The sequence below is a fragment of the Eptatretus burgeri genome, chromosome 8 (assembly GCF_056783735.1).
Source record: "Eptatretus burgeri isolate ZD-2024b chromosome 8, Ebu_testis_v1, whole genome shotgun sequence".
Lineage (NCBI taxonomy): Eukaryota > Metazoa > Chordata > Myxini > Myxiniformes > Myxinidae > Eptatretus > Eptatretus burgeri.
In genome coordinates, this window is record NC_140968.1 from 90,558,680 (window position 1) to 90,578,679 (window position 20,000).

Here is a 20,000-nt window from a genome sequence, read left to right on the forward strand (position 1 = left end):
CCATGTGAACATCATAACTACCGAGTTTGGTGAATTTCTGCCCAACCGTTTAGGATGAGATAGCGTGACGGATGGACAGACAGACAGACAGATGGAGCCGATTACAATATCCCCCATTGTTTTTTTTTTGAAAAAGCATGAGGATAACGAGGAATTCTGTCACTTAAAAATTAATGAGTTTATCTCTGTGGAAACCGAGGCGCGGCTTATGTTGCATACGTTATTCCTTCGTCAGACATATATACATATACATATGTTATGTTGCAGGCTTATGTTGCATACGTTATTCCTTCGTCAGAGCAAGAGCTCATGCTTGAAACAACAGCAGCACCTCCTTTCCCACGGTGGTAAAAGTACACATCAACAGTGAGTTTATGAACATCATTGTCTATAATGCACCATCATCGTCCGAATGCAGCATGTGACTGCGGATTAGCATCAGTTATTTCACAGCCATGGCAGTGCCGCCGCTGCAGTGCCTCCTGCATGTTTGAGCAGGAATTTGTAATTTGTTCATGGTGCTCGCGATAGCTCGCCTAATCTTCACGAAGGCCACCGTGGGATCTTTAACGTCCACCAACGAATGCTAGAACACAGGACACCCAGTTTAACGTCCATCCGAGGGACGGCACACATATTGATGCCTCGTCTTGCCTGTGAAACATTGGGATTGCAGTTATAGCTGGGTTGAGATTCAAACCCAAGCGAGACAGCTCAAAGGCAAATGCGCATTCCTCTAGTCTAGGCTATCCTGCCAGCCTTGTTTATAATGGACATTGTATTTCCTTTAACAGAAGTAAGTTTTTAATTCCAGGCCTCACTTGAAAATGCAGTGTTTTAGGACTGACCTTGTAAAAATTGTGAATTTTTTTTTTTTTTTTCCAAACTGGAAGATGCCATAATGGACAAAAATTTGTCGAACTGGTCAGCACATGGCAGTGTAATAAATGACGTCTCGGATGAGGCATGCATGATGTGATGGAGGTGGGCCGTAAGCTTACTGTAGCCAGCTGTTCTTGAAGCTGTTCCACCACCCTCTTGTGAGCTTTTGCTAAGGCGACGATATAAAACATGACAAGGCTGCAAAAGAAAAGGACAGCACAGATGCAATCACAATTATTCCAGAACTCGACAACATTTTCAGACGCTCTAGAAGTGCAAAATGTGAGTACCCCAAGGCACTCATAAACCAGATACAATTGCTACTTTAAAGCACCAATTTGAGTTCACAAGGGAAACCGGAGGCGTTTGTAACTTTTGGGGCCCATAAAAGGATTTCCCACCCATTTGTCCCGACAAATGAACAACTGGCGGGAACCCACCACAGCATGATGACCAGCGGGATGGCAAATGTCTCAGACAGCATGAAGCGGAGGGTGCGTTGGACGCCGTAAGGCATCGTCTGAATGGTCGCTGGTACGACAGCCCACATGGTGGGAAAGCCTCGAAATGGACCGCATGCCTGGGATGGACGGATTCTGGGGAATTTGGGGTGATAAAAGCAGTGTTTAAAAGTGACATGTTTAAATAGCTATCATTAATCATTGTCTAAAAAAAAAAAAGTGTGTGCTTGTGCAAAGTACTCGAGACAAATAAGCACTGCTTTAAAAGTATGAAGCTAGCATAATGTTTACAACCATGACTTTTATGGTCACAGTATATGTACGTGCGACACACACACACACACACACACACACACACACACACACACACACACACACACACACACACACACACACACACACACACACACACACACACACACACACACACACACACACACGTCGACTCCTCACACGCTCTTCTGCATGTACTATTTATGAACATCTTTACAGCTGTGGCAGAACTCTGGGAAGGTTTTGAAACAGAAAAGGGCTTCTTGGATAGCCTTTCATGGTTGCTTTATGCAGCTTCTTCGGCAAGAAGCCTGGTGTTGGCTTCGCGATTAGGGTGACTAGCTTGAGATCACAGGGTCCTGAATTTGAGCCCTGTAGACTGCTGTATTAACACGAGGTGGGGTTCACTCACCCTGTCATCCTTCCAAGGTTGGAAAAATGAGTACCAGTGTACTGGTAATAAGGGCACCGTCTCAGCGACACAACTGCATCCCTAACCAATGATGCAAGCAGTAGCCTCAAGTCTGCACACGAGAGTGTGTGTGTTCGGCAAGAAAAGCAAGGGAGGAGTCGATTTATTTATATAATCTGAGCCACCTGGGTTTCATTGATTAGGTGAGGGCTAATTGGTTATTCCCTCCATTCACAGGTGAGAGATGTGAGTGGGTCTTTCTTCATTACATATACATATACATGTACATATACTAACAGTAGCCTGTGGACATTCCATGTAATGTAAAATGTGACTTCAAGATACACTACAAACTTTAGGGCAGGAGGAGGCCATTCGTCCCATCATGTTTATGTTCCCATTCCTTAAAAAAAAATTCAAAGTAAATAAAATGACGACGGATCAATCACAATGTTAAATTCACAATCTCTTCCGCCTTTCTTCGATTTCTTATTCTACCTGTTCCCGTTCGTTAAGAACAATGTTGAAAGTAAATTGAAAAAAAAAAAACATTTAAAATCACAATATCGTGAGGTTTTAACATGTCGTGATATTCTATTGTCTTGCTCTAAGCTGTCAGGCCTGGGTTCTCATCTCTAATCTGTCTGGCTGCATACGTTCACCTCTAAGCTGTCAAGCTTGGGGTTGAATCCCGACCCAGCTATAAATTGTCATCCAGGTGTTTCACATGCAGTGTGATTCAAAGGTGTGTGCCATCTCTCGGATGGATATTAAACGGGAATCCCATTTGACGGCATTAGTTGGTGGACATTAAAGACCTCCACAGTGTCCTTCGTGAAGAGCAACAGGAAATAGCAAGGAAATTCGATGCAGAAAGAGACCATTTGGCCCATCATGCCTGTGCCACACCAACACCAGATTAAACGAGTGAAGTCGATGGCGTGCCATCGCCAATCCCACGCTTCCATCTAAAGCAAAGTTGAAAAAAAATGCAAAAAATTCCAACAGGAATGACCCAACATCAAATTTTGAGTTAAAAACCCCTGTGACTCTCCTTGGGACACCCTGGGACAAGAACTGATTGTCAAGTCCCCCAAAAAATCATTACATGTGTCCCCCAATGTTGATTGCATATACGAAGTTCAGTTTAAAAATGATCCCGAAATTGCATTTTTTTTTGTTTTTTGACCCCTTGCGATGGCCGCAGAAGGCGGGACCAAAAATGATGCTGTTCTTGCACCTTCTTACCCTGTTGTGATCACAATTAGCAAATTTGGTGAATTTCTGTGCAACTGTTCAGGAGATAGCATGATGGACGGACAGACAGACAGAAGGACAGATAGATAGACCTGATTACAATATCCTCTCTTTTTTTTTTCGAAAATAATGGGGATAATAAATTAGTTAAAATGACAACTTCATTAGAAGGATGAGGGGAGGAGTGGGGGGGTGAGAAAAGTGTGGCAGCTCAGGGATGTCACAAGGGTGTTAAAAAAAAGAGTGGGAAAATAAATATATTTTTATTATAAAAATTGTTTTTAGGAGTCGGCATGGGGGTTCGACAAATGTGGTTTTATGGTGAAGAATGTACAACACCAAGCACACACTATCCCTTGACGAGACCCTTCTTCAGACATCACAGTCGACACAGATGTACACATTATTGCTATTGCCGGCACCATAGCTAAGTTAAAAAATTCCTGCCGTAACTACTGCTGGGAAGGCTTTGGCAACCCACCTAGTCTAACCCTTGTGCAGGAGCTCTGTGATGAGTATGGTACGAGATATATATATATATATATATATATATATATATATATATATATATATATATATATATATATATATATTATACATTGAAAGAAAGAAAAATAAATAAATGTTGGTAGTGGAGATAAATATATAGGTCATAGAGATGGTATAAATAAATAATTAAATGTGGTATGTTGGACGTGGAGCTTGTAAAGTGTATAAAATAAATAATGAATTCAAAGTTGTGTGTCGGTAGTGGAAATGGAAAAGTGTATTGAAATAAATAATAGTTCGTGAAAGTCCATGTAATCCTGTCCTATTCTCTCGGTGTTGGCATCCCGGAGTTTCACAGGCAGGGCGATTCATCAATGTGTGTGTCGTCCCTCGGATGGACGTTAAATTGGGTGACCCATCTGCCGCCGTTAGTTAGTGGATGTTACAGATCCCACGGTGTCCTTCTCGAAGAGTAGGTGAACTATCACCGGCACCATGAACACTAACTACTGCTGGGTTGACAATTGCAAACCATCCAGTATAATCATTGCCAAGAAACTGCTCCAGCTGCCCCCAATGCTCTGGAACAGAGTGTGGTACATCAGAATCAGAATTATTCTCTCCCATAAAAAAATTTTTGAAAGATTCTAAAAATTTGGAAAGAAAATTGTGTCCCACGACTTTGGCCTCCGATCCCAAAATCATTTGATGTGCTTCATGCCCAGATGTTCTTGCATACATGTGCTGAATATGAAAGAGATGAGTCATAATTTCTGAGTTGACGCTCCAGACGAACAGATGGATTGACAGGACCCAAAATATAAGCCCCCAGTCACGCTGACACCTGGTTGGGGGTAAAATATGTTGGGTAATCACCATATTAGGAGATTCAAAACCCAATGCACTGTGTGCAAGTGTTATCCGTTTCGATAACAACGCCAACTACACAACTTTGAACAATCAAACAAAATAAGTTGACGTTGTGTAATGCCGTGGATTCATTTCAAACCTCAGCAAAGTTCCATTTCATGGTTACAAATCTGTCTCCGTACGTGCCACAACATTGAGCTGTCCAGTCTGGTGCGATTCCCTGTGGGATCAGACTTAACAAAAATCTGCAGATCTGATGCAATGCTCGCAAGGGATTTTTTTTTAATCAAAAGGCACACGGTCCTTCAGATGGCAATGTAATGTTCGCTGTTCCATCTCCTACTGGGTTGTGGACATTGAAGATCTCATGATGTCTCAAAGTATAGGGCATCGTGTTCTGGAAAGCCAGACAAATTACCCGCTTTGGTTTACCTCTATAGCACGATCTGTCATGAGTCAGAGTGCTGGGTGTGGCATGATGGGTAAATGGCCTCCTGTGTCAATTTCCTTGCATTCCCCTGGAAATAAAGATACTTTGTTTTTTGAAAGTTAAGTTGTTAGATTGTTGATGAACTTACAGTCCCAAACTGTACGTCACTGGAATAACTGCCAGCCCGAGGCCGCAGAGGAGGACGAGCATGAAGGAGAAGCTCCAGCTTGAAACTCGGAAAAACTCAAGGGGGGGCGTGAAGTTTGTAAACAGGTTCAGCTGGAAAACAAGTGGACAAAAGAAGGGCAGATAACGAATGTCTTCAACTTCCCCCTAAAGCACCAAATATTATTGATCTGAATGTACATCCATAAATTAAAATAATGGAAGGAAAGTTGTGCGTGCTGATCACCAGATCCTCAAATAACAAATGGTTAACAAACACCACAAGGGTGGAATAAGTGGAGGCAATAAGCCATATTCCTGGAGAATACTGAAATAATGTGAAAATGAAAGTTGTGATTGTTGAATCAAAGTATAATGACGTCTTTTCTTGCAGGCAGAGGAGAAAAATATCGGGAACCCATGACATGTACGCCCTGCCAAACCCCACTCTCCGATATTATTTCCTCCCCTCCAAGTATTAAACTAGGCATGCCGAGCCATCACTTCGCTGATTGGTTTAATCAAAGGATAGCATGATGCACTTCACAAACAAATTGCAGATCAATCTATGAATCTCAGAGGATGTGCAATTATTTGAAACGCGCGGAAAAAAAAGACATTTTATAAGATGTAGTACTTGTTGCTGATGTCGTTGTGGTTGTGGTTGTTGTTTGTGTGCTCCCTCCTTGTACTATTATATATTTGTGCCTCCGCCGATTCAGTCGCCGGAAGCATGATATTTTCAGGGTGTCCGTCTGTCCGTACGTCCATGCTATTTTTCTCTCCTTTCTCTGCAACCGCTTATCCGATTGACGCAAAATTCTCACCATCGGTGCGACGACTCATGTCGAAGGTTCTAGTTATAATTACGATGTCATAGGTCACGTGGGGTGGCAGTCATGTTGGAAAAAAGGAAAAAAATTGGACCTCTATCTCTGAAACTGCTGAATGGAAAAAATTGAAACTTGGCACATGGCAAGTACTCCCCATGGGAAAGAAGTGATTTTTTTTGTTTTTGATGTCATCAGTGGCTTCGCTATGACGTCATAATTGCAAACATTAAACGCTTCATCCGATCAGTATGAATATAAAATTCGGATCATCTTGGGCTAAATTGTACAGGGGGGGGGGGATTGATGACGTCATCGGTAATGGGGTTTGGCAGCCATGTTGGATTTACCCTTAAACCTTAAAAAGATTGTCTTGTCCAGAACAGCTTGACATACTGCATCGCCGAGAAACTTCACACAAAATGTTCCTCAAGCTTTGGGGATACCAGGTTGTTCATGAACAGTTAAGTGGTCACATGGTGTGGCAGGCAGAATTATTTAATATTTTGAATCTGGGTTCAGGGATTTAAATCAAACTTGATACAAGTACTGTATGCATAATGATGTAATAATATGGGCGGAGGCACATCTGGTGACGTGTCGACGTTGAAGAGTGCCCTTTTCGTTTTCTCTTCCTTCAACAAGTATTACTCTATGTAAGTTTGTGTGCTCCTTCTGTGTACATCACGCTTTATTCTAAATCTGAAGGGTTCCTTCTGTCATGCTGTTGGAACTGCTGCATGAAAGTTTCAGACTTGCGTCTTCTTCTTCTTCTTCTTCTTCTTCCATTCCGGAAGACAGGCTTTAAAAAGCAACATTTTTATTATTAAACAAACACTAACTTTTGTTCAATGTAAATCATTTTTCATCATTCGAACCAAGTAAATTGATTATTAGCTTTCCAACAGAAACATTTTTAATGACTATGACAGCAGGAAACCTTTAGAATAAAGCACATCAACGCGCGCGCGCATGCTCACGCACACGCACGCACGCACGCACACACACCTTTGGGGGCCCGTTGGCTATTGGACCAAATTTGCATTGAGCTTCACCATCTTGTAGCATAGCCCCTTGCTGCACTGCTGGAGTATTTGCTTGCCTTTCACCAACCCAGATGAGCTTGGGCCAGGGTGGGAATTATACGTTTGTTTATCGATCCAGATGATTGGTTATTCAGAGATTATCGGTCGAGAAGTCATCACTGATATACTCTAGGCAGATGACGCTGCCCTATTTGTGACAGACCCTGTGCACTGGTCGGCCGTGTTCAACTACTTCAAATCAGTTGCTAAAAGCCTCGGCCTTAAGCCTTCATGGCAAAAAACAAAGGTACAGAATGTTGCCATTAGTCCCCCCCCCTCCTCTAAGGTGACCTATTGCCAGTGTAGCGTCGTTGTGGAGTCAGTGGACCACTTCACCTACCTGGGCTTGAACATTCATTCATCTGGATATCGTAGCCCTGATGTGCGTAAACGAATCAGCATTGCTGGCTCTGTCATGGGGCAACGAGACGCTGTATGGAAATAGCACCGTCTTCATTTACCATCAAAGCTCCACATTTACAGAATATGTGTCCCACCTGTTCTACTCTATGGCTGTGATACCTGGACACTTTTGGAAAAGGACCAAGATACCCAACAAGCTTTCAATATGCAATGTCAACGCCGCATCCTTGGGGTTCAATGGTATGACCGAGTCGCAAACAGGACCATCTGTGAGATCACTAGACTTGGCCTGATCATACTCCATATTGCAAGGAGACACTATTCCCTGATTGGACATGTCCGCCGCTTAAGTGAACATGTACCGGACCATATCTTCCAGAATTTTCCACAAATCTTTACTACGGTCAACGACTGATCAAACCTGGCGCCATCCCTGAGGACATGCAAGACTCTCTTGGTTACGCCAATGCACCAATAGGTTTGGCTTTAGCCCATGCGAATGTTGGCAGAAGGCGGGAGACAAACAGTTATGGGGGTCGCTACACCCTTTAGTTGGGCACGTGGGGTAGTAGTAGTAGTAGTAGTAGTAGTAGTAGTAGTAGTAGTAGTAGTAGTAGTAGTGGTGGTAGTAGTAGCACCAAATGATATTACTGTACTCTTATTATTGTGGTAAATATCATTAGTATCAATATATGCTTTGTTACAAAGCCTGGTGTTGGCACAGTGGTTAGGGCAGCGGCTTGGGATCCAAAAGGTCCTGAGTTCAATCCCCGTTGGGCCACTGAATTAATACACCAGGGGGTCGACTCAGCCTGTCATCCTTCCGAGGTCGGCGAAATGAGTACCAGTGTACTGGGCCGGTGTATACCCCGGTTAAAATAGGTGTACCATATCCCTGTGTCGTAAGAGGCGACCAGGGTTGCGTCAGGAAGGGCATCCGGCGTAAAACATGTGCCAAATCACGATGCGGATCATACGGATGATCCGCTGTGGCGACCCCAAACAGGAGCAGCCGAAAGAAGAAGAAGATATGCTTTGTTACAATGTTATAATTGTTTTTGTTATTTATTTTGTAATTAGAATGCCATGTTGTAGAAGGACATATTAAGGTGCTTTATACACCTTAACATGGTGTGCATTTAAAACATGGGATTTCTTCTGGGTTCTTTGCAGATAATTGGCCTAATCAACTCAGGAGATCATGATGATCATTTCTGTGTATCACATTCCACATCAGAACGCTCTACTAGAACCCCACAAAAACATCACACACACACACACACACACACACACACACACACACACACACACACACACACACACACACACACACACACACACACACACACACACACACACACACACACACACACACACACCATTTATAATAGATTAGTATGAAATGTACATCACGGTTTTTTTTAAGAAGGGCTCGAACAACTACAGATCATTCCGAATGATTTATTAGAACTCTGAGAGACTAAATTTCCTGTTTTGAATCTTTTAATTAATCACGGGTAATAACTTACCCACTTCATGTAGAAAACGAAGAAGAACTTTACAGTTGTGATGAGAGGTAGGACTGGGCAGAAAAATGTGCCGACCCAACAGATTGTCTGGCTGTAAACCAAGTCCAGGACATTCTGAGCAATATCAAACTGCTGCTGGCTAATCTTTTCCAGTTTGGAGTTCAATCCCAGCAATCTACGGAGGGACGAGACAATTGAAGTTGGATTAAAACATGATCAAGTAAAGATGGGTTGCAACACAAACCCTTAAAGCAGTCAGAAATCAATGCTATTGATAAAAGTTTATAAAGTCTTACTTTTGTAGTCTTATTGCAGAGGTTTACGGATAAGTATGTGCGTATACGCCATTGGCCCCCAACCTGCGGCCCGCGGGCCACATGCGGCCCATGGAGCCCTATACTGCGACCCGCGAGGACTTTCCAATCAAAACACATTTCCATGCAGCAATTTTAAAGGATTTTCACAATGCCGCTGCCGGCCAGCGCCGTGACCTGAAAAGCCTTACACAATGCCGCTGCCGGCCACTGCCGCTTACAACCGGGAGGAATCAAATCTATTTGCATCAATAAAACTCAATAAAATGAATCAATTTTTTCCTGGCTCCCAACATCCTTGGGAGTAGCGAATGCGGCTCGTGGGATCAAAAGGTTGGGGACCACTGGTGTACGCACACATACACAGTCTCTAACGTGTGATGCAAGAGAGCGAGGATGTCTCGCAGAGGTGTTATACACATGTGGTTACTCTGCAGTGCGGTGCAGTGAGGTAAGGATTAATAAATCTGCCTGTGTGGAGGTTTCAGCATGTGCATATAGTTTGTAAGGGGGATTTGGTTAGGTGGGAAAGCGATTCTGTGAGCCAAAATCCACAGCAAATACCCATTAAATATAACAGATTTAATCATGAGGATGGGAGCACAGCAAGAAAACAATGAATAACGAGAGAACTTATGAAACACCTTGCCCCACGCAGTGTTGAGAAAAAAAAAAAAAAGGACATGGGCAGGGTCGATGAGTAGGAAATTTGATTGGTCAAGATGATGTAAAATATTGTGATATTTTGTGCAAGTACTGCTAAACGGAAGGGTTCCAAAAGGGAGATTTGTGTTTTCCAGTGTTCAAGTGTATAATTCCATTGAAATAGAATAAAGATTTTAAATATTGTCGAAAAAAAGGATTTACGAAGTTTACTGCTGTTGACGCAGCATCTTTTACACCACCTCATTTTACATGTTAAATTAGTTATTCGTGCCCGTTATTTGTGTCCTTTATGACGTCGCTAAAACACAGAACCTTTTCTCTTTGGAATGATTTTCAATCTTGTTTGAATGCCAGACAGGCAGACAGAGTTAAAAAAATAATAATAATAATAATAATAATTCTGATTCGTGCTCAAAATATAACATTCAATTAGAATTAAGTTGAGGGGTTTTTTTTGTATGCATAGTCGAGGCTCGTGGAAGACCAAGTGCACCGAACACATCAGGATGTAACAGACAAAAACAGGACTCAAAACATGCATGCATGGGGTGGACAAGTTAGATACAGAAGGAAATTCCAAGGAGGGAAAAGTGGAAAATTGGAAGGACGATGGATTTGGGTGGGGTCAACGAGGGTAGAAAGGATCATGGTTTTGGATTGGGGACAATCTGAGATGGTGGTGAACAGCTGTCTTGAAGACATGGAGGGAAGGATGTGATTGAAGAAGACATGGAAGTTGATTCCACAGGTGGGGAAAAGGAGAAACAAATGAGTGCAGGAGAGCAATGATTCTGGATTTAAGTAGTTTCACCAGGAGAGGGTTGATTTTGGACCGTGTGAGCCCTGCAGAAACTTGTGGGGACAAAGCATAGAAAGAGCAGAGCGTGGAAGACCAGAAACGAGTCAGTATAAGAAATAGAGACACCGTTCTGTCTGCAATGGTGAATTGATAAGTCAATAGATTCAGCTTCATCGCAGGAGATTATAATAATCTTGAAGGCCTTGGTTTACACGGCGTCAAGCTGAAGAAGATGCGAGGCAGGAGAGCCAGCCCAGAGGGGATAGCAGTATTCCAAGGAGCTATGGATGAAAACCTCGTCGGATGAAAACCTCGTCGGATGAAAGCCTCGTCGGTGGATACGAGTTCAGGTGCATGAAGGAAGGACTTTGCACGATGGAGGATGCCGAGTCAGCGGCTGGTTTTGGAGGCCAACTTTGAAATGTGGTTTCCCAAGTAAAATCATGGCTGATAAGTTGTTCCTCGATCTTAAACTGATGTATGCAGAAGGACAAACAAGTGAATCAATTGCTTAACCCCGCTTTTTCCTTTGTGTGTGTGTCGTGTAAAGATGACGTGTACAGTGCCTTCAGGAAGTACTCACACCCCTCGACTTTCGTCTCATTTTGTCTCATTTTGCAGCCTCAATTTAAAATGGATTAAATTTAAATTTTTTGTTATCGATCTGCACAAAACATCCCATAACGACAAAGAGAAAACATGTTTTGGGAAACTTTTACAAACTAATTAAAAAATTAAAAGCTGAAATATCTTGCATAAATAAATATTCAACCCCTTTGCTGGGACACTCCAAATTGAGCTCAGGTGCATCCAATTTCCTTTGATCATCCTTGAGATGTCTCCACAACTTGATTGAAGTCCACTTGCGGCCTATTCAATTGATTGGACATGATTTAGAAAGAAACACACCTTTCTGGAGAAGGTCCCACAGTCGACAGTGCATGACAGAGCAGAAACTCTACCACGAAGTCCAATTAACTGTACGAAAATCTCAGAGATAGAATTGTGAGAAGGCATAGATCTGGGGAAGGGTATAAAACAATTTTTAGTGTGTTGAAAATTCCCAAGAGCAGAGTGAGCTCCATCATTAGGAAATGGAAATAATAATATGGACCTACCCACTCTTCCTCGAGCTGATCGTCCAACCAAACGGAGCAACCGAGCAAGAAGCACCTTGATCAGGGAGGTGACCAATAACCCATTGACTACTCTGACAGAACTATAGAGTTCCGTGGCTGAGATAGGAGAACCTGCCAAAAGGACAACAGTCTCTGCAGCACTTCACAAATGTAGGCGTTTTTGGGAGAGTGGCGAGACGGAAGCCAATCCTGAGAAAAAGCCCCACGACAGCACGCCTGGAGTTTGCAAAAAGGCACGCTAAGACTCTGAGAGCATGAAGAAAAAGACTCTGGTGTCTCATAAGATGAAAATTGAATTAATTAGCCTGAATGCAAAGTGCTACCTCTGGCAGAAACCGAGTACAACTCCTCACTCATCTAACACCATTCCTACCAGGAAGCATGGTGGTGGCAGCATCATGTTATGGGGATGCTTTTCAGCGTCAGGGACTTTTAAGGATAGAGGGAACAATGAATGGAGCCAAATACAGGTAAATCCTTGAGAACCTGCTTCAGAGTGCAAAAGACCTTCGACTACGGTGAAGATTTACGTTCCAACAGGACAATGACCCCAAGCACGCAGCCAAAGCAACACTGAAATGGGTTCAAAACAAGAACGTGAAAGTCCTTGAGGTACCCTGCCAAAGCCCAGACTTGAATCCCATTGAGAATCTGTGGAAAGACTTGAAGATTGTTGTTCACCGACGTTCCCCATCCATTTTGACAGAGCTTGAACAAATCTGCAAGGAAGAATGAGAGAAAATCCCCAAATCCAGATGTGTAAAGCTGAAACAAGACGTACCCAAGAAGACTTGAAGCTGTAATCGCTGCCAAAGGCGCTTCTACAAAGTATTGACTCAGGGGGTGGAATACTTATTGACGCAAGACATTTCAGCTTTTCATTTTAAATTAATTTATAAAAAATTCTAAAAACATGTTTGCACTTTGTCATTTTGGGGTATTTTGTGTAGATCGGTGACAAAAAAAATTACATTTAATCCATTTTTAATTCAGGCTGTAACTCAAGAAAATGTAACAAAAGTCAAGGGGTGTGAGTACTTCCTGAAAGCACTGTACATACATACATACATACATACATACATTACATAAACACATACATACACACACACAGTACATACACACATACACATAGTACATACACACACAGTACATACACACATACACATAGTACATACACACACACATACATTACATACACACAGTACATACATAAATACATAAACACATACATTACATACACACAGTACATACACACAGTACATACATACAGTACATACATTACATACATACAGTACATACATTATATACATACAGTACATACATTACATTACATACACACATACAGTACATACACACATTACATACACACATACATACATGCATACATTACATACACACATACATACATTACATACACACAGTACATACACACAGTACATACATACAGTACATACACACATACATTACATTACATACACACATACATTACGTTACATACACACATACATACACACACACATACAGTACATACTCACATACATACGCAATAGTGGTATTATTGTACCATTTGGATCAACTAGTAATTAGGTATCACAACTCACTCATCTTCATCTGTGGAAACTTTAACTCCTACCATACAGGTAGGCTGGAAATTGGATTCTCAACAACCAGTCATGGCATTGCTGCAAAGGCCTTCTACAATGCCACGAGTCTGAGGCAATCGGTGACCACGTCTCTGGTTAACAGCACATCCTCCCTCCTGGACTTGGTTATGACAAACTTCCCATAGCATCTCTTCTGTTCCTCCTCTGCACCTCTTTGCTCATTTGACCATATTGAAGCCCATACGGCTCTGACTATTATGAGGGAGCGACCTCAATGGCGCAGAAATGGCTGTTTGCATGGGCAAACTGGAATGGACTGAAACTACCTTCTCATTAAAGGATTGAGATACCACCTGATTATGGATTCCTGGGAATGCTTTTCATCAATCAATATCTGTCTCTGTCTCTGTCTCTGTCTCTGTCTCTCTCCTATTCCCCAATCTCTCGACTCTGTTGCACCAAATCCAGTGACAAGCCAGTTGCAGTCAAGCAGTTTGCTTTCTCATCAAGGAATGATAACCCAACTCAGGGAAACTTTACAGCACTCCATAAGGTGGCACCAAGCATGTGTCCATACTTAGGCAAGCCAGAAAACATCATCTTGCTAATGTGACAGATTAACTCTCCAAACCAGCCTCCTTCCTCAAAGTTGTGATGGTGCCTTGTCAATTTGGTCTCTGGTGTGTGTGTGTGTGTGTGTGTGTGTGTGTGTGTGTGTGTGTGTGTGTGTGTGTGTGTGTGTGTGTGTGTGTGTGTGTGTGTGTGTGTGTGTGTGTGTGCGCGCGCGCGCGCGCGCGCTCCCACAATAAAACCCCTCCTCCCACAAACGGCCTCACTGCAGACTCAACAAATTGCTATCACATGACTCAACAGAGTAAAAACGTTGCTAACAAATCGAAGCCTTTCCTCTCCTTTCACAGGAAAGTAATTTGGTATCCCAACTGGAGTACCCAGTTCGGGGCAGTGTCCCATGGCAGCACCTTTAATACCGCGTTCTTCCGCATATACAATAACAGCCCCGTGTGATGCTCGAGAAAACCCTGTTTCCTTTTAAAGAGGAATTCATATTATGTTGTCCAGTACCCAATCCACTGACAGGCAGGCAGCAGTTGCATCTCTCTCCTGATCTGGAATTGATTAGATGCTAGTCTCTCACAAATAGAACATGTTTTTTTTTTTAATCGTGACCAAGTTGGCCGTGAACCACCATTTCATGTCATCTTCAACACTGACTGGTGATCTTTTCTACCCTCTTTAACCATACCTCACCAAACCCACTTCTTGTAGGTTACCGTGTTTCTTCCCGCACACCCCCTCTGCCTGGACGTCACTCCTTGTCTTACTTGTTGTCTTCTTCATTCAAATGCATCATTTTCTGGGGGTGCAGCTGTGCCGCTGATGCAGTGCTCCCCATCGGTTAGAGCAGGAGATTGGAATATGGCCAGAGTGCCGGTGATAGCTTGCCGACTGTTCCCAAAGGAGCATCCACCTGTTACCTAAAGATTAATACATTGCTTATCTGCTGTCTGTAACGTCATTAGTCCATGAGCCTATTTCCTGTATGCAAAAAGAGAACAGTTCATATTCTGAGTACAGAGCATGGCTGTGTGCGGTTCATGTTGAAGAACGAGGCCTGTAAAGCCATTTTAGCTCACGTGTAGCTTTGTTCTGAGGAGCTGATGGGATGGCACATTGTCCGTCAGTCTGTCAGTCCGTAAACACTTGCAACTTCACTGGAACGGCTGATGGGATTATGACCAAATTTGGCAAAAATGATATTTGCTGCGTTGTGACTCAAATTAGTTCATGGCATTAAAATAAATAAATAAATAAAATAAAATAAATTGGGGTCTAAGGGGGGTCTGGGATCTACTGGGGGTCAAAGTGGGTCCAGGTTTGACCCCTAAAATAGGTATTTGCTTTTTTCTCTGAAACACACACACACAATTTTGATGAAACTTGACCACAACATTCATCACTCGTGATGTACAAAAGTTTGGTCATGGCATAAAAAAATTAGGGTCAAAGGGGGTCTGCGGAGGGTTTGAGTGACTGTTGCTCCTGATCCAGGTGAGCTTCAGGACACGTGGTCCTATTTTTTAAAAGGTGTGACAAGTCGTTTTCCATTTTCTCAGAACAGTGTACCCACAGTTGTATTTTTAACAGTGTCAACACTCAGGAAGGCGCTGGAACATAGAACATATGAGGACGGAACAGAACAAAAGGAACAGAACAAAGAGAGGGGGGGTTGAACACACCAAAAACAGGGCTGAAGGTCAAAATCGAGGGAACCTTGGACAAATAAGGGATATGGGGAAGAATAGAGGTAGGGGAGGATACATTGGGTGAACAAAATTGATACAGAAGCAAACTCTTAGGAAGGGAAAATTGGAAAGTGGTGCACTTGGGGAGGGTTAATGGGGGTATAAAATATCATGGGTATGGATGGGGGATGATCTAAAACGGTGGTAAACAGCTGTCTTGAAGCCCTGGTGGGAAGGATGAGTTTGAAGAGAATGTGGAAATTTATTTCTTTTTTTTGTATACCTTGTCGAGGCTCATATAAGAGATAACACACAACGCACAGCAAGGGGGGCATGAGACAAGAGGGGCGAGAGAGGGAAGGACAAAACAGTGGGGAACAGAGACATTAGGAGATCTGTGGAAGGGAGAGGGATGGGGTGGAGAACATGGGGAATACAAGATGGACATTACAGGGACTTTCAGGAAGGAAAACAAGGAATATGAAGGAGGTGGGATTGGGGTGGATTAACGGGAGTAGAAAAGATTGTGGTTTTGGATGGGGGAAGATCAGAGGTGCTTCTTTCTGAGAGACATAGTGAGAGTGTGAGATTTGTCAGGCTTGTTCCACGTGTTGGACCAGTTTGTGATTTTATCCAGATCTGCAGAGAGCGAAGAAGCTGCTGCTTGCCGGTCTGAGGAATGACAGATGGTATGGCAGAGGGCGGAGTCATCAGCAAAGAGATAACGAGGATTTTCCAGAGTCGGAGAGATCTTTGATGAAGACCAGAAAAAGAACAGGGCCCAGAACGCTACCTTGAGGAACTCCAGCCTGCACAGGAAGAGGGGTTGAAAGAACTCCATTTAGGGCCACACTGTGACTGTGACAGGAGAGGAAGTCTGCGAGCCATGAGTGGACATGGCCTTGGGTACCAAAGGAAGAGAGTTTGGTGAGCAGGGCAGGGTGCCAGACCGTGTCAAAAGCACGTGATATGTCTCGGGATATGGCTCCGACTTCATTTCTGGCATTGAGGACCTCCATCCATTGTTGGGAGAGCAGAATCAGCATATCCAGGGTAGAGTGACCTGGTCTGAATCAAAATTGATGATCAGAAATGAAACCATTGGAGAAGAGGAAGGATTTCATGTCTGAAGCGATGATGGGTTCCATAACCTTGCTGATGATTGGGAGAAGGCTGATTGGTCTGTAGTTGCAGGGATCTGTTTTTGTACCTTTTTATGCAGGGCAGTAATGTTTGCTGATTTCCAATCAGATGGCAGATGGCCTTGAGCAAATGAGAGGGTGAATAGAACAGAGAGAGGGTGAGCAAGAGCAGAGGAGCAGGTTTTTAGGACACGTGGGCTGATGCCGTCTGGACCGGTTGCAGAATCTGAGTCGAGGTTTGACAGCAAGCTCTCCACCTTGTCAGGAGAAAAGGACATAGAGTCCAGGGACAATTCGGTGCAATTGGGTAAGGTGGGTACAGAAAGCGATGGGTTTCGGGAAAAAGTTGGTTCAACAGAAAGCAACAAAAAAGTTGGTTCCACAGGTGGGGAAAAAAGAGGAATGGATGAGTGGAGGTGAGCAGTGATTCTGCATTTGGGGAGTTTCTCCAGAACGGGTTTACTGGCAGACTATGTATGCTCTGAAAAAAACCTGAGGAAGACAAAGCACAGAGAGACAAGAGGGTGCAAGACGAGAAAGGAGGTGGCAGAAGACAGAGACCTCTGACCTGTCTGTAATGTGAAAGTGATTGGGCCAGCAGACCCAGCTTCACTATGAGAGATTCCAACGATCTCGGAGGCCTTGGTTTCCACGGCATCAAGCCGAGTGAGATGTGAGGCAGAGGCACCAGCCCATTTGACATGAGAAGCCCCAATGTGATGGAAATGTCACCAACCTCCTGGCACCCATTAACCATTCCACCATGAAGGTCAGTCTATTCTTTTCCGCAATACATCTTTTGAATACAATACATCTTTTTCACAAGTGAAAAAAGATGACACTCGGTACCCAAAACCTCTTCCTCCCCTCCCCCAACCTATACTCTGTATTGCCAAAAAAAAAAAATATATATATATATATATACACCTATACATCAATTTATAGAAGATCTTATGACAGAAGAGCTTCAGTTGTCACCAATCCATTTCCATTGCTGACATTCTCATCCCCTCATTGGGTAAACATTTCTGACGGATTCTTCATCGACACACAGCATTGGAGTAGCTGTTTAAGATTGTGCCGAGCAACGAATCCACTTTACATATCGGAGGTGCTACAGGAGCTGGCTTGTGGTAACCAAGGAGGTTAGAGACCAGGAATGGCATCGGATAAGATTTTCGTGCAAACGGAAAATTTAGTTTACGTTCATTCCTCGACGAGAAAACTGTGAGCAGCAAGTTCCAGGGTCACTACGAGAACGACGGAATTCTTCGCTTGATGGTAAATTGTGAATGAAACGAGAAAATATCATGAAGAAGTGTGGTGAACGTCACGAAAAGGAATTTTTACACGTCACGTGATGAAACATTGTTGGTGTTGCTTTGAATCTCGTAATTTTGTCTCTTGTGCTGTAATTGCTACCTCCACCTCCGAAGGTGGAAGGAGATTATGTTTTCAGCCACGTCTGTCTGTCTGTGTGCAGGATATCTCAATAAGTTGTGGACGGATTCGGATGAAACTTGGTGGACACGTTGGGTGTGTGACAAGGAAGAACAGATTCAATTTTGGTGAAGATCCGGATCTGGATCAGGATACGATAATTATTTAATTTTTAAAGTGATTCTTCCCCATTGAGAGACGGGGCCAAAAATGATATATAGCACGATATCTCAAAATGTTGCAGATGGATCGGGATGAAACTTGGTGGACACGTTGGGTGTGTGACAAGGAAGAACAGATTCAATTTTGGTGAAGATCCTGATTCGGATGTGGATACAATAATTATTTAATTTTTGAAGTGATTCTCACCATTGAGAGACGGGGCCAAAAATGATATATAGCACGATATCTCAAAATATTGCAGATGGATCGGGATAAAACTTGGTGGACACGTTGGGTGTGTGATAAGGAAGAACAGGTTCAATTTTGGTGAAGATCCGGATCCGGATGTGGATATGATAATTATTTAATTTTTTAAGTGATTCTGTACCATTGAGACGGGGCCAAAAATGATATAGAGCACGATATCTCAAAATGTTGCAGATGGATCGGGATAAAACTTGGTGAACACGTTGGGTGTGTGACAAGGAAGAACAGGTTCAATTTTGGTGAAGATCCGGATCCGGATGTGGATACGACAATTATTTATTTTTTAAAGTGATTCTTCACCATTGAGAGATGGGGCCAAAAACGATAAATAGCACAATATCTCAAAAAAAAAAAAAAACAGATATGTTCTCGTGGATCAGGCATTACGTCGTGGAGGTGTGCGCTCTACTGAGTGCCCTTCTTGTTTCTTCTTTCTAATTCAAACGTGAACTTCCTCTTTGGAGTTATGCAATGTGAATAAGTAAATAAATAAGTAAGTAAGTTATTAAATGAATAAATATATACATACATAAAAACAATATTTATTGTGTAAAACATTCCTGACTTACGCTTGCTGGATGAGGAAGTAAATCAGGCTTACAGTGACCAACTGATTTTTTGCTGAACTCCACCATAACACAGCTGTATCAGCAGGTGAGTGCTTGTCCAAATTACTTCGTGAAAACCTTTGGCTTTAATAAGAAACTATTTACGACACAAAGCCTTTGGCACATCATGCACCCCCTGCCAGCTGCTCTGACTTCTCCAGTTCTTCAGCGAAGATGAAGTGCTTCATTTTCGTTCCAATTAAGAGTTTCATTTTTAGCGCCACCTGACTTAGCGTTTCCTTTCTTTTATTTTATTTTTACCTCTTGGGTTGTCCTATCACCGTCCAGTAAAACTTGAGGTTTTGATTTTTGCCTTATCTTTTAATCCTGCAGACTCCAGTTCAGTTGTCTCTTCGGTGCCCCCTTTCCCCCTCTACCCTACCATCCCCATTTCTATTCTCTGAGGTTGGCAAAATGGGTGCCAGCTTGCTGGTATCCTGTGTCGGAGCGGCGACCCGTCCAGGATTGTGCCCAATAGCCAAGGACACTGCTTAAGCAGCAACAACGCTCTGCACAGAGTATGGTCCCAATCTCCTCTCCTCCATTTCT

At 42.9% G+C, this 20,000-nt stretch overlaps 1 protein-coding gene across 4 annotated transcripts in view; it reads right to left on the reverse strand.

The window, feature by feature from the left end:
- LOC147022257 (transmembrane channel-like protein 7) overlaps positions 1-20,000 on the reverse strand; it is a 99,557-nt gene that overhangs the window by 24,207 nt on the left and 55,350 nt on the right. For all 4 annotated transcript variants that reach the window (XM_085892962.1, XM_085892961.1, XM_085892960.1 and 1 more), the window contains exons 12-15: positions 9,047-9,221; positions 5,223-5,353; positions 1,323-1,478; positions 1,002-1,080 (exon numbers count right to left, since the gene is read on the reverse strand). In XM_085892962.1, coding sequence (XP_085749088.1) covers positions 1,002-1,080; positions 1,323-1,478; positions 5,223-5,353; positions 9,047-9,221 — 541 coding nt within the window. The remainder of the gene's footprint in view (positions 1-1,001; positions 1,081-1,322; positions 1,479-5,222; positions 5,354-9,046; positions 9,222-20,000) is intronic.